Below are 24,099 nucleotides of genomic sequence, written 5' to 3' on the forward strand. Positions count from 1 at the left end.
TTAATCAGGGTCCCCTCTCTCTGAATCAGGAAAGGTGGGCAGGCCGCGTGTGGGCCGCGGGCCATACGTTGAGTCTCACTGTTTGAAATGTGAACATTGTTCTGCTGCAGTCAATGGACTAAACCAGAGAAGAAGAAAACAGACTTTACCATGAAGATCCTCAGTGTGGATCAGTATAATATCAGCCTGATGTCTGCAGTTTAGTGTCAGCACAACTTTCACATCATATTCATCTCAGCACAACTAAAACATGCTGACTGACCTCAGAGTTTCAAGTCCACATCCTGGACTCTCCAGGAAACCACACAGATGCTTCACTCCTGAATCCTGCAGCTTGTTGTTCCTGCTCAGGTCCAGCTGTCTCAGATGGGAGGGGTTGGACTTCAGTGCTGCTGCCAGATAATCACAGCTGATCTCTGACAAACCACAGCTCTCCAATCTGTATAAAGAATGAAAGATGTAAGTTTATTAGACAAAGTGTGAGCTTGAAATCATTCAGTGTTTCATCATCTGTTCAGAGCTGAAGAAGGTTCAGAATGTAGAAGTTTAGAAAATGGAAACTCCAAACAGCTGACAGAGTTCATACGCCTTTGTCAGGGTCAAAATCAAGCAAGACCATGTGAAAATTAAAACACATCATCCTAGGTGAACTTAAACACCTTTGTTCCCCTTTTGTTAAGACATAGAAAAGTACACCACACAAAAATACTGCAAAAGGAAACGGTCGCCTTATATACATAGTGTATAAACTCAAAATGCACATTTCACTTCAAATTAAGATTAAGGCTTTGAACAGATCACATAGTTCAGTTCAACATATAAGACTTTAAGAATGCACAAGCATCTACTTAAAATCTATTTAATTTATCATCCATGATATTATTTTGTACAATTCCAATGTATTTTGTTCATCTCCCTTAAATAAACAGGCAGTCTTAAAGTATGAAATATTCATATACAAACACATATAAATGTGTGTACTGTCTCAGTGGCTGATAGTACCCCACAGGCCTCAGTGTGAGCTTGAAGACATTTATAATGTTTAAGTAGTTTAATGTGCAGGTGCTGACGATAAACACATTTTGAATGAAAGCCGGGGAACTTTGGTAGCACAGAAACAAGTGGCTATTCTTTGTGACTATATGGATCACTCACAATACCATTATTTCACACAAAGGCACCAAATTAATACTCAAAAAAGCTGCAGCAATACACACAAATATAAACAGTACTTGGTGACAACTTTGCTTTTAGCCTTTAACCCTTCTTGACTACTTTTGATGTGGCCTCTATATTTTACCTTTAAAAACAGTTCATCTTGCCAATCTGTTATTTTCTCATTTTGACCAACTGTATCAGCACAATTTATCTAAATTCAGACAAAATTTAAAATACAAGTAGAAAGTGATATTTTGACTGTAAAAACCACACACATGTTTAACGAATCATCTTCATAACTTGAAATGCAAATAGAGATTGTACATTTTTAAAAATACGCACACGTTTTGCAAACAACAAAGTTATATGGTACTATTTACCAAAAAATGCAGCCAAGGCTCAGACGTTTTTCATATAATCATTTCAAACTATTTACAGAACAATCAGGTGTCAAACAATAGTTTGTGTCACTCTAACACATATGAGAACAGCACAGGGATAAACCTGCAGGTCTGACAGCAGGTGTGTCACTCAGCGTTTACACTGCAATCTGCCTTTGTTGGCTTTAAGGCAGCAACTGTGACGATCACTAGTAGAACTGACACACAAAACAAAACAACAGCTACACACTAAATACACAAGACAACAAACTAACTTGAGACCAAACACGGTAAACGTCACAAATCTCTCACGTATCAAAACTCTCTCTCTCTTTCGCTCACTCGCTCTCTCTTGCCGGTCACTCCTAAAACTTCCCCCTTTTGCTAAACAACCAAATGTCATGTTTCCATATCATTTTTGATTGGTCGACATGGTACATTTTCCCACCTATAGGGCTTTGGAGCGTGATGTCACGGGAGATGGGCCACGCCCCCTTCCGCCATGACAGTAGGCCAGCCAAAGGATACCATTTCAGCTATGGATCGTACGTGTTGTGTTGTCGGTTGCAACGTTAGATCACACGATCGTGAAGGCAAGAAGCTGGATAACGGGCTCTCTTTTCATCGTTGTCCGTCCTGGAGGCAACGTGAGGGATCCCATGTATCCGATATTACTAAACAAAGACGTCAGGCTTGGATTGCAGTGGTGAGACGAGCGGATATCGAGTTCTCTGCAATCCCCAGCTTTTTGTTGGTTTGCTCACAGCATTTTCTTTCCGGTGAGTTCTAAATTAATTCATATCACTCTTGAAAGGCTTTTAGTGTTATTTTCAACGTGCTGAGGTCATAGATAATGAGATAAAACATGCTAATGTGTGATGCTGCAGAACCACATCATGTCGACTGAGTAGCTTATGATTTGGCATTATTGCAGGCAAACCAGCATATGAAATGGATGTAACAAATCTAGACTGGGAACCAACACTGCACATGGGGCATGACGACATACCTGTATCAGACTCGGACCGGCACTCAAGGCGTACGCAACGGAAGCGAAAAAGAGCACCCATCGGAGGTAAACAACACCCCCCCCCCCCCCCCCTCTAAAAACATACTAAATTGCTATCACTGTACACTAATCCGCACATAACTTCCAGATGAATCACACACCTGTCATTGGAATATTGGTGTACATTTACCTTATGTCTAATTTTATCTTACAGGCTTTCGTTATGCAGCTGCAGAGTCTGAAGGTGTGCCCCGTGCAGAAGTGATTGATGAAGATCTGACAGAAGACCAACAGCAAAATCACAATGTCATGGAGGCAGTGGACAGCAGTTGTGTTGGACAAGTGGAGGTTGAGGTACCAGCAGCAAATGTGGATATACTGAAGAAATGTAAACCTTTTAAAATGATGACAGATTACAAACTCTCAGCTGTGTCTGTAATCAAACCTCTGTAACTTTGCTTCACTTCAGCAGCATCAGCTCATGTTCACATGTTGATTCATGGTTTGCTTCAGTTTTTGATGGACTGCAGAATATTTTGAAGGTTATCTGCTATAAAAAGCCAGAACAGGAAAATCTGCTTCATGTGTTTCTGTTTGATCCTCAGTGACTTTGACACAAAGGCCTCTGCTGTGATGATCACACCTCTGATCAAGTCTCACAGTGTCAGCTTTGTTTTTATACATATGGATATGTGCTGATAAATGATCAGAGTTATAATATTTCCCACTGTCTGCTGTGTGCTGTGACCTTTGACCTGCTAAAGACAGTCAGCTGTGGATTATTCATTGTTGTGTCTGATACTTAGAACTGTGAGGAAGAACACTACACAGTTAATCAGGGTCCCCTCTCTCTGAATCAGGAAAGGTGGGCAGGCCGCGTGTGGGCCGCGGGCCATACGTTGAGTCTCACTGTTTGAAATGTGAACATTGTTCTGCTGCAGTCAATGGACTAAACCAGAGAAGAAGAAAACAGACTTTACCATGAAGATCCTCAGTGTGGATCAGTATAATATCAGCCTGATGTCTGCAGTTTAGTGTCAGCACAACTTTCACATCATATTCATCTCAGCACAACTAAAACATGCTGACTGACCTCAGAGTTTCAAGTCCACATCCTGGACTCTCCAGGAAACCACACAGATGCTTCACTCCTGAATCCTGCAGCTTGTTGTTGTAGCTCAGCTCCAGCTGTCTCAGATGGGAGGGGTTGGACTTCAGTGCTGCTGCCAGATAATCACAGCTGATCTTTGACAAACCACAGAAACTCAATCTGTATAAAGAATGAAAGATGTAAGTTTATTAGACAAAGTGTGAGCTTGAAATCATTCAGTGTTTCATCATCTGTTCAGAGCTGAAGAAGGTTCAGAATGTAGAAGTTTAGAAAATGGAAACTCCAAACAGCTGACAGAGTTCATACGCCTTTGTCAGGGTCAAATTCAAGCAAGACCATGTGAAAATTAAAACACATCATCCTAGGTGAACTTAAACACCTTTGTTCCCCTTTTGTTAAGACATAGAAAAGTACACCACACAAAAATACTGCAAAAGGAAACGGTCGCCTTATATACATAGTGTATAAACTCAAAATGCACATTTCACTTCAAATTAAGATTAAGGCTTTGAACAGATCACATAGTTCAGTTCAACATATAAGACTTTAAGAATGCACAAGCATCTACTTAAAATCTATTTAATTTATCATCCATGATATTATTTTGTACAATTCCAATGTATTTTGTTCATCTCCCTTAAATAAACAGGCAGTCTTAAAGTATGAAATATTCATATACAAACACATATAAATGTGTGTACTGTCTCAGTGGCTGATAGTACCCCACAGGCCTCAGTGTGAGCTTGAAGACATTTATAATGTTTAAGTAGTTTAATGTGCAGGTGCTGACGATAAACACATTTTGAATGAAAGCCGGGGAACTTTGGTAGCACAGAAACAAGTGGCTATTCTTTGTGACTATATGGATCACTCACAATACCATTATTTCACACAAAGGCACCAAATTAATACTCAAAAAAGCTGCAGCAATACACACAAATATAAACAGTACTTGGTGACAACTTTGCTTTTAGCCTTTAACCCTTCTTGACTACTTTTGATGTGGCCTCTATATTTTACCTTTAAAAACAGTTTATCTTGCCAATCTGTTATTTTCTCATTTTGACCAACTGTATCAGCACAATTTATCTAAATTCAGACAAAATTTAAAATACAAGTAGAAAGTGATATTTTGACTGTAAAAACCACACACATGTTTAACGAATCATCTTCATAACTTGAAATGCAAATAGAGATTGTACATTTTTAAAAATACGCACACGTTTTGCAAACAACAAAGTTATATGGTACTATTTACCAAAAAATGCAGCCAAGGCTCAGACGTTTTTCATATAATCATTTCAAACTATTTACAGAACAATCAGGTGTCAAACAATAGTTTGTGTCACTCTAACACATATGAGAACAGCACAGGGATAAACCTGCAGGTCTGACAGCAGGTGTGTCACTCAGCGTTTACACTGCAATCTGCCTTTGTTGGCTTTAAGGCAGCAACTGTGACGATCACTAGTAGAACTGACACACAAAACAAAACAACAGCTACACACTAAATACACAAGACAACAAACTAACTTGAGACCAAACACGGTAAACGTCACAAATCTCTCACGTATCAAAACTCTCTCTCTCTTTCGCTCACTCGCTCTCTCTTGCCGGTCACTCCTAAAACTTCCCCCTTTTGCTAAACAACCAAATGTCATGTTTCCATATCATTTTTGATTGGTCGACATGGTACATTTTCCCACCTATAGGGCTTTGGAGCGTGATGTCACGGGAGATGGGCCATGCCCCCTTCCGCCATGACAGTAGGCCAGCCAAAGGATACCATTTCAGCTATGGATCGTACGTGTTGTGTTGTCGGTTGCAACGTTAGATCACACGATCGTGAAGGCAAGAAGCTGGATAATGGGCTCTCTTTTCATCGTTGTCCGTCCTGGAGGCAACGTGAGGGATCCCATGTATCCGATATTACTAAACAAAGACGCCAGGCTTGGATTGCAGCGGTGAGACGAGCGGATATCGAGTTCTCTGCAATCCCCAGCTTTTTGTTGGTTTGCTCACGGCATTTTCTTTCCGGTGAGTTCTAAATTAATTCATATCACTCTTGAAAGGCTTTTAGTGTGATTTTCAATGTGCTGAGGTCATAGATAATGAGATAAAACATGCTAATGTGTGATGCTGCAGAACCACATCATGTCGACTGAGTAGCTTATGATTTGGCATCATTGCAGGCAAACCAGCATATGAAATGGATGTAACAAATCCAGACTGGGAACCAACACTGCACATGGGGCATGACGACATACCTGTATCAGACTCGGACCGGCACTCAAGGCGTACGCAACGGAAGCGAAAAAGAGCACCCATCGGAGGTAAACACCCCCCCCCCCCCCCCTCTAAAAACATACTAAATTGCTATCACTGTACACTAATCCGCACATAACTTCCAGATGAATCACACACCTGTCATTGGAATATTGGTGTACATTTACCTTATGTCTAATTTTATCTTACAGGCTTTCGTTATGCAGCTGCAGAGTCTGAAGGTGTGCCCCGTGCAGAAGTGATTGATGAAGATCTGACAGAAGACCAACAGCAAAATCACAATGTCATGGAGGCAGTGGACAGCAGTTGTGTTGGACAAGTGGAGGTTGAGGTACCAGCAGCAAATGTGGATATACTGAAGAAATGTAAACCTTTTAAAATGATGACAGATTACAAACTCTCAGCTGTGTCTGTAATCAAACCTCTGTAACTTTGCTTCACTTCAGCAGCATCAGCTCATGTTCACATGTTGATTCATGGTTTGCTTCAGTTTTTGATGGACTGCAGAATATTTTGAAGGTTATCTGCTATAAAAAGCCAGAACAGGAAAATCTGCTTCATGTGTTTCTGTTTGATCCTCAGTGACTTTGACACAAAGGCCTCTGCTGTGATGATCACACCTCTGATCAAGTCTCACAGTGTCAGCTTTGTTTTTATACATATGGATATGTGCTGATAAATGATCAGAGTTATAATATTTCCCACTGCCTGCTGTGTGCCGTGACCTTTGACCTGCTAAAGACAGTCAGCTGTGGATTATTCATTGTTGTGTCTGATACTTAGAACTGTGAGGAAGAACACTACACAGTTCATCAGGGTCCCCTCTCTCTGAATCAGGAAAGGTGGGCAGGCCGCGTGTGGGCCGCGGGCCATACGTTGAGTCTCACTGTTTGAAATGTGAACATTGTTCTGCTGCAGTCAATGGACTAAACCAGAGAAGAAGAAAACAGACTTTACCATGAAGATCCTCAGTGTGGATCAGTATAATATCAGCCTGATGTCTGCAGTTTAGTGTCAGCACAACTTTCACATCATATTCATCACAGCACAACTAAAACATGCTGACTGACCTCAGAGTTTCAAGTCCACATCCTGGACTCTCCAGGAAACCACACAGATGCTTCACTCCTGAATCCTGCAGCTTGTAGTTGTCACTCAGGTCCAGCTGTCTCAGATGGGAGGGGTTGGACTTCAGTGCTGCTGCCAGATAATCACAGCTGATCTCTGACAAACCACAGTTGATCAATCTGTATAAAGAATGAAAGATGTAAGTTTATTAGACAAAGTGTGAGCTTGAAATCATTCAGTGTTTCATCATCTGTTCAGAGCTGAAGAAGGTTCAGAATGTAGAAGTTTAGAAAATGGAAACTCCAAACAGCTGAAGCCAACAGGAAGCAGCTTCAAACAAACACAACAAGAGAAAAAACTCTGAATGTTTCACATTAAAGTCGTACATTTATCATAAAAACAGGACAAAGACTTGAAAAAGTCGTGTTTTTCCTTCCAGGAACCACAAGGCTTCACTTTTAAAGGTGAAGTGTGAAAGAAATGGACATATTTGAAGTCCAACACCTTTTTCCAGTCACATTATTAAAGCAGACAAACTACAAGCTCATTTTCATTCCAACAAGTCATCTTCTGACCTGGACTAACAACACTGGTCTCTATGTGCAGCTGGCTGTGAGACCAGTGCTCAGGGAGCGTCTACAAAGTGCAACACTGAAAGAACATCGCACACTAGCTGTGTCCCAAAACGTCGGCTGCATCCTTCGGAGGACCCGGTATTCGCGGTCTACGTGGGCCGGGTCCTTCAAAGACCGAAAAGGCTGGAAGTGCGAGGCTGTGAAATGGGACGGTCTAGCCTTCAGATTTGCGTCACCGCTGTCTCGGTGGAGTTTAATAAACTCGGCCGTCTGCTCCTTGCTATCTAAAATATAACAGGACACTGGCATAAATTCTCGACCGTCTCACACTTCTGTTTAATCAGTTTCCTGTTTAACGTTGATTGATTGATTGATTGATTGATTGAATCTTTATTTTGAACATGTTGAAAAAGTATAAAAAAAATAGAATTAAAAGAGACAAATGAACAAAGCAAACAAAAGGAAAACGAGCAACCACAACTCCAAATAACGTCCATGTTCAAAAAGGAGCAGGAAGAAGCATTAGCTTATTTAATCCCACCCCTTTTCCACTATCTAGTATCAATAGACTACAGAAATACCTCCTTGTTATATGTTATGTGTAATTTTTTTTTTTTTTAATTTATTTTTTTTAAATATATACACATATATGTTTCTATCTATCCATACATACGTATATACACACATTTTCAATAACCCCATTAACACCTCAAGGATACACAGCCTACAATTATATTTATATATCCATACCAACAAACCCGTGCATGCAAACACACATGAAAATATTAGACAAGAACACCTTATCAAATCTCTACCTTTTCCCTGTACCCTGTAAAAACCATATCCTTAAACCGCTTTTTAAACTGCGCCATGCTTGGACATTGCTTCATATCTTTACTTAGTCTGTTCCACAGCTTCACTCCACACACAGAGATGCAAAAACTTTTTAATGTTGTACGGATACGAGGATGTTTTAAATTTAATTCCCCCCTCAAATGGTATCCCCGTTCCCTTTTAGAAAACATTTTTAGAATATTGTCAGGAAGCAGGTTATTTATTGCTTTATATATAATTTGTGCTGTGAGAAAATGAACCAGATCTGTGAATTTTAGAATTTTTGATTTTAAGAATAGTGGATTTGTATGATCTCTGTAACCAGTTTTATGGATTATCCTTATGGCCCTTTTTTGTAATATAAAGATTGATGATAGCGAACATTTGTAAGTATTGTACGTTTATTCAGCTGTGTGAAAATCCCGGAGGAACTTTGATCTCAGCCAAACCGATTTACTCCGGAACAAATAAAACACAGAAAAAAGGCAAACAATTACATTTTTAAGTTATCCGAGTGACTTATATATCATGTTTAACCTGAGTAGCAAAAGAGCAGGGGTCTGAAAACGATGAAGCCGGGCGTCCGCTGCTCTCGCCGGCTGGAGTGACCATTGAACCCCCCGGCTTGCTAGCGAGCGGGTGGGGAACAGACGTCTCCGAAAACGTCGGCACACTTTTGCAAATATGTGATGTCTTGATAAACCAAGCAGATATTTGAAGTTTACACAGCTACTTTCTCGCCTGAAAATATGTTAAAAGTTTATTTTGTGACCCAGAAAGATTAATAAGAGTAATTTGAAAACTTAGTAGCAGCCGCCATTGTTGGCAGCTGAAATTTGGCTGGGCCGCGCTATGAATTCTGGGATATGGTGGGCCACGAAGGACACACCCGACGAATCCTTCAAATTCGGGGAAATGAAGGACGCATTTGTCGGGCACATTTGAAGGAGTCGACAAATACGGACAGCCTTCATCGCCTGGCTGTGACGTAATCGGCCTTCAAATGCAGCCTCTGGAGGATGCAGCCGACGTTTTGGGACACAGCTACTAATTTGCTTCCATCATCCAACCTGAAGAGGAAACAGAGACGCCTCCCCTTCAAAGTAAAAGCTGCTCCTTTTGGACACAGTATCAAAGAAAGTCTACAGTATAACATAGAAAAGACAGAACAAAGTTTTGGTTGTTTTTAAATTGTGCAGAAATGAAACTACACTAAGCTCAATTATGTGACAGACATTTCATCCCATGTCAGTTTGGCCTCATCCTGGGCCGGATTATCCAGCACACACTCTGACCACAGGTCCATGTTGAGCAGGATGAGCTGCTGGCTAATCTGGAGGCTGTAGCAGCAGCTCACAGTCACAGTGGATTTCCACTCATGAAAAAGCTCTGGCTGCTTCATTTCTCATCTCATATCAGAGACTTTAAAGCTTCACTGAAGCTGTACTGTGATGCTTCCATATTCCAGTGAGGCCTCCATAATGATTTCAGCTGTTCTGTACACACACTGTGTGCCCTGTATGGCTCAAAGTCTCTGCAGCCTGTTTTTATCTGCTATCATCAGATCTTCATCATCCTCATTCACATCCCTCACACACTCTACAGCCTCATCAGCACTGACTTCATCTTCACTGACTGATGGAGCACAACATGAACCTGTGGAGGCTGAAACACTGTCCTGTCAAACATCTCCCCGTCACCACTCCACTTCTGTCAGCCTTTAAATGAACCCTGCTCAAGTCTGTCACTTCTGTTTGGAGCCAAAAGAGCTTAAAGATTGTGTCACTACATTCTTGTCTAGAAAATATTAAAGTGTATTTGGTGACACACAAAAAAGGGTAAAAGTATAGTTTGGGTCCACACATGTCCAAACCCTGGTGTGTAGGCCTACTTAGTATTGAGAAAAGCCCACTAAAAGAACGCCCACCAGACCAAAGCAATGGTTTTGACTTGATCAGCATTAACCCCGCCCCCTGACTTTGATGGGTGAAGCTGACAAATAAAATGTATTTATGAACAGCGATGCAGGGCCAGGAGTAGCAACGTGAATTAAATAAATACATCATTAAATAATTCATTAAATGTGTCAGTAAAATAATTAAAATAGAAAACAAACCAACAAAATATGTAATTAACTAATTTGAATTGTACATAAATACTTAATGAATTATTTTAAATGAAATTAACCGATAATTCATTGTGATTTTGTTTTGTGTTTTGATGAGCTAATAATCAGCTCTCTTTTTCTCATTGTTGTTCTAAGCCGCTTATCCAAAGGTAAGGCACTACCTGTTGAATTATTTCCAAAGTGTGCCAAATTGGACATTACAAATTAAAGTCTACTCACTGAAATTACTGGGGAATGTCTGCTTTGATTTTGATGACAATCTCATGACAGTACTGAGGATTTAATGCAGTTGGACTGCTAAAAATGATTGAATGCGGTTGGACCGCTAAAGGATTTAATACGGTTGGACCGTGGAAAGCAGTTGGACTGCTGAGTGATTTTAGTATATTAGGGAATTTGGTTATTGTTTGGGGTGGAGCCCGTATTGGTTATAAGGTTGGACCTGCTTCAGTCTTACACTTTTTTGGCTGTTTTACTGTTGTTCCAAAGTATTATAAATTATTCAAGAACGTCAGTTGGACTGATAGGAAGCGCAGTGCTCAGAGGTAACGCTTGCCAATGCCAAGGACGCTTAGGCATTGTCCTCGAAGAGGGATAGTCAGTTGGTCACTGTGGAGCTTGGGGCACTCCAGAATAACTAGGAGTTAGAGTCTCCTTACCGTTTGGAACGGTAGTCTGCGCTTTTTTGGCCAGCAGAAGTTGGACTTCGGGCGTGTAACTTTAACTTAAAACTTCGGGGTAAGCCTTGGCTGTGAAATGCCAAAAATAGAGCTTCAGGCAAAGTTTGGGTTGGTTGACGCTTTTAAATTGAGTTAGGGATTTTAGAGATGAGGCCAGAAACTGTTGGACAGATATTGGTTAATTGATCACAAAAAAGTTGGACTTTATCGGTTGGACCGTTAACTTAAATTTGTCGAAATTGTTTAGGCGCTAAAGCTGACAGATGTGACAGTGGTTGTAAATATAAGACGTCTTTGTAATATAAAATAAGAGATCTCTGTGTGAAAGGAGTCTGAGGCAGTGCTGGAGCTATTTTTAGACTGTGTGTGTGTGAGTGTGAAAATGCAAATTAGTCAGCAGTGAACTGTTTAAACCACAGTTGGTTTTACAAATACTGCTGCAAACATTGTTGAGTGTGTGTTTAAGACGCCATTTATGTTCATTAGAGGGCTATAAATAGTGCGTGAAATAAGGGTGAATTGTTTTAGATCAAGACTTAGTAAAACAAGAGTTTTATTAGCCTGTAAAAAAAACAAAACAGGAGAGATAGAAACAGAAAATATGGTTCTGAGCAGCTGCAAGGTTGACAGGAAATGGTGTGTGTGACAGGAACTTTGCATGCCCATAAAAGGAACTGACTGTGACAAGTGAGCACACAGAGAGAGAAACATACGAGTTAAACTCCAGGCAGATGAAGCAAATGGAGGTTTTAAGAAAAGAAATGAAAAGGATATTAATTGTATGCTTTAGTGTGTCAATACAGGTGGACTTCTTTCAACCTAGAATCTTGAGTACAAAACCATTGATTAACAGAATTGGGAGGAAAACAGGCCAGATTTTGGCTTAAAATTTTACAGCTTGACCTCCCACTTGTCCCGATCCTGAGAAGAAGCTCATAGGACAGTTAATCTCCTGATGAAGACCGACAGAACATCGTGGACTTCAAGAATTAACAGCAGGCAAAAGACAGTGCAACTGAAACTACACTGACGATACCAGCAGCAGCATGGAAGAAAAGCACGTGATGGAAAATGCACAGTGAACTGCAGGCTGGTAAGAACAGTGTGACATAACTGTTTAAAGACACTGAATGGGATATTTTGCCAGGCTGGGATTTAATCTAAAAGGAAAATACTGAAAAGAGCAACGGAGAAGAAACAGAGAAGAAACAGACTGTGTTTGCTGGGGATCACAAGACAACAAAGGACACTAAGAGAAGGGCACAGGGGCCAGTGGGAAGGTGAAGCCCAGACGAGTTCGACTGCGAGAATAGAGGGTACAATTGGGTTGAAATTGAAGCCGGAACTCAGGATGGTTTAGGGATGTCCACGTCACAAACAAAGAGGTAAACAAAAAGAAGGTAAAATAAAGAGAGAAAATAACTGACAATTACATTAATGAATAGAAGACACACATACAGATATTACATAGATTTATTTTTAGGATAAAGGGGAGAGCTTATACGTAGAAATGACTTTTTATACATATTGCATTTTGTGCCTTTAAGGGAGTTGTGGCTCAATTCGTCTCTTGTGGGTCACAAGCCTTTGGCTAGCGCTATGATTAGCCAATCTACTGTGAGGATGATATGAGTTATTGAAGGATTGCACACGCTTACAGACATATAGAGTCCATAAACACACATGACAGTATTGATTCCAGGCAAAAGGCCTCAAATTAATTTAGCGTTTAACTGAACTTGAGCTGGCCCTGTAACAAGTGACAGAAAAGAGGAACTGAATAGGAGTTTCTTGCTTTAGAGAAGGACCAAAGGAAGGAAAGCATATATTTTGGTTAAGTCTGATAAACTAGAATGAGAAGGTATTGTTACATCAAAGGAGCAAGATGAAATAAAAAGGCTGTACCAAAAACAGGTTATAACATAGGAAATGTGAGTTTTAAAATGAAGTTAGTGTTAACACACAGGAGTTGTTTCAAGGCAGCGTTTAGCTATGATAAAATGTATGCAGGAGTAATTGCTTATATGTTTAAACTTAATTGATTAAAGTGGTTGTTTTTTTTTTGGATCTTTTAGTAGAATAGGCGCTTATAATGATTTTCTTGTGAAAGGAGATTCTAGGTCAGAGTGGAGGCCTTGCAGCAGCGAGAGTTCTGTGTACAGGATGTTGATGATTAGATAAGGCAAGCGACAGGAAACGCATGCAGGGACGTGAAAGCAGCGTTTTAAGAGTTTTAAAATGATGAGTAACGTTGAAGAATATATATAAATACAAGTCAATAAGTCAAGAAGATAATTAGGATCAGGCTTTTGATTAAAGAGTCCCAAAGATGATAAGTTAGGGAGGTGCAGGAAAAGGTGTTTGGTTTGCTTTACACAAGATCTCGGCGACCACAGGGGGGTGAGGATCCTGGAGGCCCGAGGCATGATGGACCACAAGAGAGGGACGCAGAAAAAACCTAATCTTACGCATGGAGTGTTCTCGAGGGGGAGCTGGTGTTTATTACTGGACCACTTAGATGACATGAGGTTGTCTGATTTGCTGAGCCAGAGGACGGCTAGAGAGGGTCAGAGCGGGAGTGGTGACCCCGATGTCCATGATGCCATGGATGGACATGGAAGCAGCTGAGTGGGCCGAGGAGTGACCCAACACAATGTATTGTGACCTCTGGTGTTCCAGAGGTCGAGAGAGGGAGTATTGAGATTGGAGAGATATTTTGCTGCTATTGTTAAAGGCTCATGTTCTCACTTAGATCATCGATTTCTACTTACATTTCTTTCTGGGAAAAATGGGGATTACTTTGGAAACAGGAAGCATTTTCCCCAATAAGCAGCCCTGGATTAGTAAATCACTCCAACATGTTCTCAGGCAGAAGAAGCTGTCTTGTTATGAGGGAGAGAAGAAAAAGATTGAGGCACAGAAACTTGTTGAAAGAGAGATAAAGCAGCTAAAATCAGGTGTAAAAGTAAAGCAGAGGATGAGCTGAATAAAGGACACTCAAGGCTGGCTTGGAAAGGAATGAAGTCCATGGTGGGGATGCAGAACAAGGAGCAAAGATGAATGTGATGCTGAATCAGCAGAAGACTTGGACTCATTTGATTCCAGCTTTGATATCATTGATTTCAATGAAGAGCTTTGTGATTGTAGCAAAGGGCTGGTAGCTCTGAGAGTCCCACTGATGAGGTGTTTGTGTGGAAATCTCTTAGTGGGACCAAAGAGAGAAAAAGCCCTGGTCCTGATGCTGTGGGAGGGAAATGATTGAAGTGTGCTGTGAGGAACTGACTGGGAGATTTTCACACATTTTCCAGTCCTCCTTGGAACAACAGGAAGTTCCCAGCATATGGAAACAAAGGTTAAGTGTCCTATGGCACTCAGTGATGATGGTGCTGTGGCCCCACCACCTCCACCTCTTTGTAAAGGAACTAACTGTAATCTGAAGCTTCAAATGGGACTAAGACTTCCTCCACTAGGTGGCAGTGTCTGATGAGAAAGTGTTAGTGGAGCTGGCCTGGAGTCAGAAACAGGAAGATGCAGGATTTGGGCTGAAATGGGGAAAGTGGTTCGCACTAGTGCCTTAAAGCAAGAAGGTTGTAGGTTGAAGCTTGTTGGCCTTTCTGTGGAGGTTGGATGTTCTCCCACAGTCCAATGAAATGCTGCTTAGGTTCATTGGTGCTTCTAAATTGGCTGTAGGTGTGGATGTGAGAGAGTGCTTCTCTGTCTCTCTCTGTTGGCCCTGTGATGGACTGCTCACCTGTGCAGGTGGACCACGCCTCTTGCCCTATGACAGCTAGGGCACAGGCTGCAGCCCTGTGAGCCTAAGCTGAATAAACAGTTAGCAAAAATGATCCATAGATGGCCTGAAATCCCCCAGTTAGCAGTTTGGTAGATAGCTATGACATGCTAATCCCATCCAGCAGCTGTATTCTACCTGTAAGCTGATCCCTGCTGAGCCAAAGCACTTTTTCATATACAAATTACAACCTTTAATAGAAACCTATTGGTCAGCATCTTATTAGCCTGCTGTTAGCTTCATTCCACAGAAAACTGAGAGAAACTAACAGAGTTGATAAAGAATAAAGAGAAATGTGCTGATTTAAAGCCTTTGAAGTGCTTCAGATGATCTCTGTCCACTTCTGTCCACTCATTCATTCATGTAAGCTTTCTAATGCAGCTTTGATCTTCACAGTCTGCTTCATGAAACTCATTCTAACCCTGAATGTCAGAGTGTTCCTCCTTCTCTTTCCCATCATTCATGCTGGCAGTGGAGGAGATTTGGATGTTGGACTGTGTTTTGGATGATGTGTGTATGTTTGTGTTGGACTGCTGTCTGTAAAGCAAACGCACATTTTGCTTTGGATTTCAGTGTCAGACAGACTTTAAGGTGGAATGAAGAGTTGGAGAGTTTCACAGTGAATTATCCAGTGGAGGATTTTTCTTCTTCTTTGAAGGTTTGAAATGTGAACATTGTTCTGCTGCAGTCAATGGACTAAACCAGAGAAGAAGAAAACAGACTTTACCATGAAGATCCTCAGTGTGGATCAGTATAATATCAGCCTGATGTCTGCAGTTTAGTGTCAGCACAACTTTCACATCACATTCATCTCAGCACAACTAAAACATGCTGACTGACCTCAGAGTTTCAAGTCCACATCCTGGACTCTCCAGGAAACCACACAGATGCTTCACTCCTGAATCCTGCAGCTTGTTGTTCCTGCTCAGGTCCAGCTCTCTCAGATGGGAGGGGTTGGACTTCAGTGCTGCTGCCAGATAATCACAGCTGATCTCTGACAAACCACAGTCCATCAATCTGTATAAAGAATGAAAGATGTACGTTTATTAGACAAAGTGTGAGCTTGAAATCATTCAGTGTTTCATCATCTGTTCAGAGCTGAAGAAGGTTCAGAATGTAGAAGTTTAGAAAATGGAAACTCCAAACAGCTGAAGCCAACAGGAAGCAGTTTCAAACAAACACAACAAGAGAAAAAACTCTGAATGTTTCACATTAAAGTCGTACATTTCTCATAAAAACAGGACAAAGACTTGAAAAAGTCGTGTTTTTCCTTCCAGGAACCACAAGGCTTCACTTTTAAAGGTGAAGTGTGAAAGAAATGGACATATTTGAAGTCCAACACCTTTTTCCAGTCACATTATTAAAGCAGACAAACTACAAGCTCATTTTCATTCCAACAAGTCATCTTCTGACCTGGACTAACAACACTGGTCTCTATGTGCAGCTGGCTGTGAGACCAGTGCTCAGGGAGCGTCTACAAAGTGCAACACTGAAAGAACATCGCACACTAGCTTTGTCCCAAAACGTCGGCTGCATCCTTCGGAGGACCCGGTATTCGCGGTCTACGTGGGCCGGGTCCTTCAAAGACCGAAAAGGCTGGAAGTGCGAGGCTGTGAAATGGGACGGTCTAGCCTTCAGATTTGCGTCACTGCTGTCTCGGTGGAGTTTAATAAACTCGGCCGTCTGCTCCTTGCTATCTAAAATATAACAGGACACTGGCGTAAATTCTCGACCGTCTCACACTTCTGTTTAATCAGTTTCCTGTTTAACGTTTATTCAGCAGTGTGAAAATCCCGGAGGAACTTTGATCTCAGCCAAACCGATTTACTCCGGAACAAATAAAACACAGAAAAAAGGCAAACAATTACATTTTTAAGTTATCCTGGTGACTTATATATCATGTTTAACCTGAGTAGTGAAAGAGCGGGGTCTGAAAACGATGAAGCCGGGCGTCCGCTGCTCTCGCCGGCTGGAGTGACCATTGAACCCCCCGGCTTGCTAGCGAGCGGGTGGGGAACAGACGTCTCCGAAAACGTCGGCACACTTTTGCAAATATGCGATGTCTTGATAAACCAAGCAGATATTTGAAGTTTACACAGCTACTTTCTCGCCTGAAAATATGTTAAAAGTTTATTTTGTGACCCAGAAAGATTAATAAGAGTAATTTGAAAACTTAGTAGCAGCCGCCATTGTTGGCAGCTGAAATTTGGCTGGGCCGCGCTATGAATTCTGGGATATGGTGGGCCACGAAGGACACACCCGACGAATCCTTCAAATTCGGGGAAATGAAGGACGCATTTGTGCATTTGCATGCGCAAAAGAAGACTTCACACACAACGCGCTCTGTTTAGACCCAGAGCAAAGAATATTGTTTGACAGATGACCCTTAATATGAAGACTTCGGACTTTACGTTTCCCAATTTTTGCTTTAAGTTATTTTGTTATTTACATAATAATGTAGATAACCTAATAATGATCCTTATTGCTGTTTTAGAGGAGCGGTGCTTCAAAGGATAGCTGCAGATTTCTGTCAGAATCTGCAGATTATACAGTACAAATAAAATGTTCACGTTTCTCCAACGTTGTCTTCCCAACAGTTTCACTGACATCTACACGGGATGGCCAGGAAGCGTTCGCGATGTCTTATCGGGCGCTGATAATTGGCGTCTGTCTTGTGTTGGTGACGTAAAAGACGGATTTAATGCGACATGACCGTTCAAACAGCAGTCGCTTTCTAAAACATCGGATATGTATCGGATTCAGTACCACATACGAAAGTGACCCAGGTCGGATTTGAAAATATCGGATTTACGCCGTTCACACTGTCATAGCATGATCGGATATGGGTCGCATAGGGTCAAAAAAATCGGATTTGATGCGCTTTCGCCTGCAGTGTGAACGTAGCCTTACTCTCAAATCCTCCCTAATAACAAGAACATAATTACACTTTAGCCACAAGAGGGCAGCAGCATTAAGTCGCATGTATATAAAGGTACAGTGATTATATTACAGTGATTTTGACAAAAACAAAACAGAAGTTCATGGCAGTGTGTTTTCCATAACATACCAACCAAATTAAATAATAAAAACTTCATAACTTACAGAGCTTTTTTAGAGGCTTTGACCACTGGCAGCAGCCTCAGAAGAGCCTCCTCTGAAGCAAAGTATTTCTTCAGGTCAAACACATCCAGATCTTTTTCTGATGACAGTAAGATGAAGACCAGAGCTGACCACTGAGCAGGAGACAGTTTATCTGTGGAGAGACTTCCTGATCTCAGGGACTGTTGGATCTCCTCCAGTAGAGAACGATCATTCAGTTCATTCAGACAGTGAAACAGATTGATGCTTTTCTCTGCAGACAGATTCTCACTGAGCTTCTTCTTGATGTACTGAACTGCTTCTTGATTGGTCTGTGAGCTACTTCCTGTTTGTGTCATCAGGCCTTGCAAACGAGTTTGATTAGTCTTCAGACCCAAGAGAAAACGAAGGAACAAGTCCAGGTGTCCATTGGGGCTCTGTAAGGCCTTGTCCACAGCACACTGGTAGAAGTATTTCTCTGAAGATTTTCTTGTTTGAAACACCTTCCAAGTTGTTTCTTGCTCTTCCAGCAGATTGAGTCCAGAGTTGATGAAGGTCAGGTGGACATGAAGAGCAGCCAGAAACTCCTGAACACTGAGATGAACAAAGCAGAACACCTTGTCCTGGTACAGTTGTTTCTCCTCTTTAAAGATCTGTGTGAACACTCCTGAGTACACTGAGGCTGCTCTGATATCGATGCCACACTCTGTCAGGTCTGGTTCATAGAAGATCAGGTTTCCTTTCTGCAGCTGATCAAAAGCCAGTTTTCCCAGTGACTCAATCATCTTCCTGCTCTCTGGACTCCAGTGTGGATCTGTCTCAGCTCCTCCATCATATTTGATCCTCTTGACTTTGGCCTGAACCACCAGGAAGTGGATGTACATCTCAGTCAGGGTCTTGGGCAGCTCTCCTCCCTCTCTGGTTTCCAGCACATCCTCCAGAACTGTAGCAGTGATCCAGCAGAAGACTGGGATGTGACACATGATGTGGAGGCTTCGAGCTTTCTTGATGTGGGAGATGATCCTGCTGGCCTGCTCCTCATCTCTGAATCTCTTCCTGAAGTACTCCTCCTTCTGTGGGTCAGTGAACCCTCTGACCTCTGTCACCATGTCGACACACTGAGGAGGGATCTGATTGGCTGCTGCAGGTCGTGTTGTTATCCAAAGGCGAGCAGAAGGGAGCAGGTTCCCTCTGATGAGGTTTGTCAGCAGCTCATCCAATGAGGTGGACTTTCTTGTTTCAGTCAGGATTTTAGTTTTGTTGAAGTCCAAATTAAGTCGACACTCATCCAGACCATCAAGTATGAACACAACCTGGAAGTCTTCAAGCCTGCAGATTCCTGATTCGTTAGTTTGATTAAAGAAGTGATGAACAAGTTCCACCAAGCTGAACTTTTCCTCTTTCAGCACATTCAGCTCTCTGAAAGTGAATGGAAATATGAACTGGATGTCCTGGTTGGCTTTGTCTTCAGCCCAGTCCAGGCTGTATTTCTGTGTTAAGACTGTTTTCCCAATGCCAGCCACTCCCTTTGTCAGCACTGTTCTGATTGGTTCGTCTCTTCCTGGTGAGGCTTTAAAGATGTCTTCTTGTCTGATTGTTGTTTCTGGTCTGTCTGGTTTCCTGGATGCTGTTTCAATCTGTCTGACCTCATGTTCCTCATTGACCTCTGCAGTCCCTCCCTCTGTGATGTAGAGCTCTGTGTAGATCTGATTCAGGAGGGTTGGGCTTCCTGCTTTAGCGATGCCCTCAAACACACACTGGAACTTCTTCTTCAGTTGGGCTTTAAGTTCTCGTTTACAGAGTGGAGCAAATATTTCTGAAGGTAAGAAATTCAGAAACAAATATTATATAATAAATATCACAGCCTTTCAGTACCCTGAAAGGATGAATGTCTATTGGTCCATTTCTTGAGCTATTAGGAAAGATCAATATTCAGTCTTTAGAGAAATTCTCTTACTGCTCTGCAGATGGTCAGCCATCTCATGCTGCTTAAGTCTCCTCAAGAAGTGGAGTGTGATCTTCAGAAATGCTTCTCTGCAGCTCTTTCTTTCATCTTCATCCTCTCCTTCAAACATCTCCTCATCCTCCATCTGGCTCTTTAAAGTTTCTGGGTGATCTGGACTCAGAAGCTTCTGGATCTTCTTCAGCTCGTTCTTCACAAACATGGTGATGTTGTCCTCCAGCCGCTGGAAAAGAAGACTATATGAATTACCCAGTGGTAAATGGACTGGTTCTTATATAGCTCTCTTTGATACTCTGTGCACACAAAGCATTTATACAACATGCCTCATTCAACCAAGCACATTGTTCTATGCTTAAATACTTTCTTTCACACTCTGATGGATGCATCAGAGGGCAGCTTGGGTTTAGTACGTTACCCAGTACATTTGCCAGCCAGGGTTTGATTCACAAACCTAACTAGTAGCTGACCTGCTCCCCTCCTGAGCTACAGTCACCCCAATCTGACTGAAATCATGGAGCCCAAACTCTGATTTATGTTGGACACACTGACAATCCTCTGGTCCACAAAGTGCAGCATAGAGGTGACTGAAAAGAACAAATGTAAACGTAGTACTACAAACCATAACCACAGAGTCCAGGTGTGTTTGATGCTGCTGTGCAGACTGACCAGTGGAAACCTCTGCTCTCTGCTGGTCCACTCTGTGGAGGAGTAATGAATAATTAGCTCATGTTATGTCTGTCCACACACAGACACAAGCTAAAGGTCCATGAAGTGATGTTTGGATGGGTTCAGTCAATCAGATGACTGTCATGGTGAAGCTTTGCTAGTCCTGCTGATCCCACTGAGAATTAACAACTCAGTTTCCAGATGTCTGTAGTTTTCTGCTCAGTTTCTTTAGTCCCAACAGCTCTTACCATCTCCTGCATAAAGCTTTCCCTCCATGCTCAGATGCCCTGGAACAAGGTGCTCTCTTTATATCAGTGACTGGTTTAAAGTGACAACTCGCCAAACTTTGTGTCAGCAAAAGTAGTTCTAATGTTTCTTACATTTATTACATTTTTACACACACAAATCAATGAACGCAAAAACATGAACTTTCCAGATATTTTGTTTCACAATGTTACAAAACTCAGTTCAAAACTACACAGTCAGATTTACAAGTACAAAATATTTATGACCACAGTTTGAGCCGATGTATGTCCCGAGTCTGTGGACTCAGTAGTTTTGTTTTGATTGTTATTGTCTTTTGTTACAATTTCATTCTGATTAAGATTTTCTAGTTCTGAGGTTTTGGTTTCTGTGTTCCCTCTGTACTGTGTTAGTATTGTGTCTCTGTGTTCACTTCCTGTTTTATTTTGACAGTGCCATGTCCTACGTTAGTGTGTCTACTTTTGCTTCCCCTTGTCTGGTTATGTCCAATGAATCCTGCTGTGTCTCCCTTTTCTCATTCCCTGATGGCTCTTTTGTGTATATGAGCCCTTTGTTTTCTCCTGCTTGTTGCTGGTTCGTCTGTGTTGTCTCCCCGTGTCTCCGTTTAAGGTTTCAGGTTAGTTTTTTAGTTTTTCAGTAGAGGTTATCTTAGCTTCTGCACAGGCCATCTCCACTGCACTTCACCGTTTCAATAAAGCTCACTCACTTCACAGCAGTGTTGGCATCTTGGGTCCTTTATTAAATTCAACATGGCTCGCCCCGCTAGCCGTGACATAAGATGTGAAAACAATATCCAAAAAACATGAGGGACAAACAGGGAATAGTTTTAAGGTGCAGGGCCAACAAACTGAGTCTAGCCATAAACTCAGAGTTGATTGAATTAGCATTTTGAATTGGCTGATCTGAGTTACTTCAATCAAGTCTATGTTCACTTTGAGTTAAGATTATACGTGATTAATGTAAAAGAAAAAAGCCATCATCAGCAACTGATTCTGATTTAGCAGGTTTTCAAATCTAAACGGTACCCATCGCTAGCTGGCTGTAGTTAAACCTTTACTTAAAAAGCATCCCTAGACCCAGCTGTCTTAGCTAATTATAGGCCGATCTCCAACCTGACAATCCTTGAAAGAGTAGTTGGGGGGCGACAATCAGAGGGGCAGTGTGATGATCTTAGGTTACAAACTACTGCAGTCAAGTCATTAAGGGAGACGGGATCAAACTGCTCTAAGACAGCTGAGCACACAGGAGAAAGACTCTGATCTGAGGCAGCAGTCGGCGAGACAAGAGCCCTAATAGACAGAAGCTTGTTGTTAAAAAACGCTAAAAAGAGTGACGCTGAAAAACTAGTTCATGCATTTATTACTTCCAGGCTGGACGACTGTAATTCATTATTATCAGGATGTCCTAAAAACTCCCTGAAAAGCCTTCAGCTGATCCAAAATGCTGCAGCAAGAGTCCTGACAGGGACTAGAAAGAGAGAGCAGATTTCTCCTGTTTTGGCTTCCCTTCATTGACTTCCTGTTAAATCCAGAATTCAAAATCCTGCTCCTCACATACAAGCAGTGTTGGGACTAACGCGTTATTAACTCATTCACTGCCATTGACATCTATAGCCGTCAACTGCAGTGCATGAGTCAATGGGTTTAACTCATTCACTGCCAATGGCTGGCAATGAATGAGTTAAGTAACGCGTTACAGTAACTACGTTATTATTGTGGTAACGAGCACGGTAACTAGTTATTATGCCAAAATCAGGAACGCGTTAGTCGTTACTGAGATTTAGATAGGGTCGTTACTCGTTACTTCGTGTGGTGGCTATCGCGGAGCTTCCACAGATTCAGTAACATTAGCAAGTGGTGGAGGCCAGCAGGTGGATGAAGGAAAGGGGACGCAGAAGGAAAAGAGACCCGAGGCGGCTGCCGCCGGTCCAAGTGTGGACTGAACTTCAGGTAAGAAGTTATGACCTGCAGTCTCTCTGGGTCAGATATGAACCAAGTTTAGGTGGAGTTTATTTTCGTTATTCTGACTTTTTCCGTACTGCGTGCTAGCTAGCATGACGGAGTTTCTATACAGCTGGGTGGTGCTATGAAGTTAATGATGTTGAACTTTATTTTGTTCATAAGTTATTAGAGTTGCCAACCGTCCCGTCTGGTATTCAGAGAAAATATTACGCGTTTCTTATTGAGGTGAAAAGGATCAGTTTGTCCCGTAATTCAGCTACAATGAAAAAGGCACAAAGCTGGAGTTATTCTGTGTCTTTGCTGCACAGCTGCCTCTTCTTCTCTCATTCTCCCCCCTCCCTCTCCCGTTTCTACTTCAATCATGAAAACTGATCAATGATCAGCTGATCGGCTCTCTTGTTTGTTTATCGCTCACTTTGCGCCAGAAAGAGGAAACCAGCGGATGTCGCGCTAAACAACAGCAGCACTTTTAAGCTTGATCAGCTGTTGTTAGAATTTATTTAATATTAATTTCTAGTATCAGCTGATGTTTGATGGAGCCACAGCTGTAAAGCTGCTGGTCATGATATGGTTTGGTTATCTGGTGAGAGGGAAACATGAAGATGAAACCAGGAGATGTCCTTACTAGATCATCAGAGCTGAACAGGTGATGGAGAAACAGGTTTACCTTTTAGGTGACATGAATGAGTTGAAGGGAAGTTATGAACTGTTTCTGAGAGACAAATAACCCCAGGATCCTTTTTTAGGTAGCTGACAGCTGGTAACTGTGCAGGTGCGGATCTAGCAAAGTGTTGCCAGGGGGGCATGTAGGGCATTAACAGGGAGAGGTGGGCACAAGGAAATACTTTTCTTTCTTATTCTCATTTAAAATGTCTAGCTTTTAAAAAATAATTATCTGAATCTTACAACAAACGATTGATAGATTGATGCATATATACCATCAAAACAGTGTACATCACTGTCACAACAGCGTTTGTTTTCATTCAAAGGCTTTATGTTTTTCCTATAATGGTGGGCCGGTCTCTAGTCAAAATGCCCGGACCAATTTTCTGTCCCAGTCCAGCCCTGTATGCAGCTCATCTGCAGTCTGGTGTTACCTACATCTTCCTATTCAGAAGGCAGAATTTCCAAGTTCTGAGTACAATCAA

General features: G+C 41.7%; 1 protein-coding gene across 1 annotated transcript in view; it reads right to left on the reverse strand.

The window, feature by feature from the left end:
- Positions 1-24,099, reverse strand: part of LOC308393807 (uncharacterized protein) — an 810,936-nt gene that overhangs the window by 728,780 nt on the left and 58,057 nt on the right. Inside the window, exons 10-11 of the mRNA XM_080877817.1 lie at positions 15,860-16,036; positions 3,641-3,817 (exon numbers count right to left, since the gene is read on the reverse strand). Of these exons, the coding sequence (XP_080733943.1) occupies positions 3,641-3,817; positions 15,860-16,036 (354 nt within the window). The remainder of the gene's footprint in view (positions 1-3,640; positions 3,818-15,859; positions 16,037-24,099) is intronic.

The sequence above is a fragment of the Rhamphochromis sp. 'chilingali' genome (assembly GCF_963969265.1).
Source record: "Rhamphochromis sp. 'chilingali' genome assembly, chromosome: 1".
In the NCBI taxonomy this organism is placed as follows: domain Eukaryota; kingdom Metazoa; phylum Chordata; class Actinopteri; order Cichliformes; family Cichlidae; genus Rhamphochromis; species Rhamphochromis sp. 'chilingali'.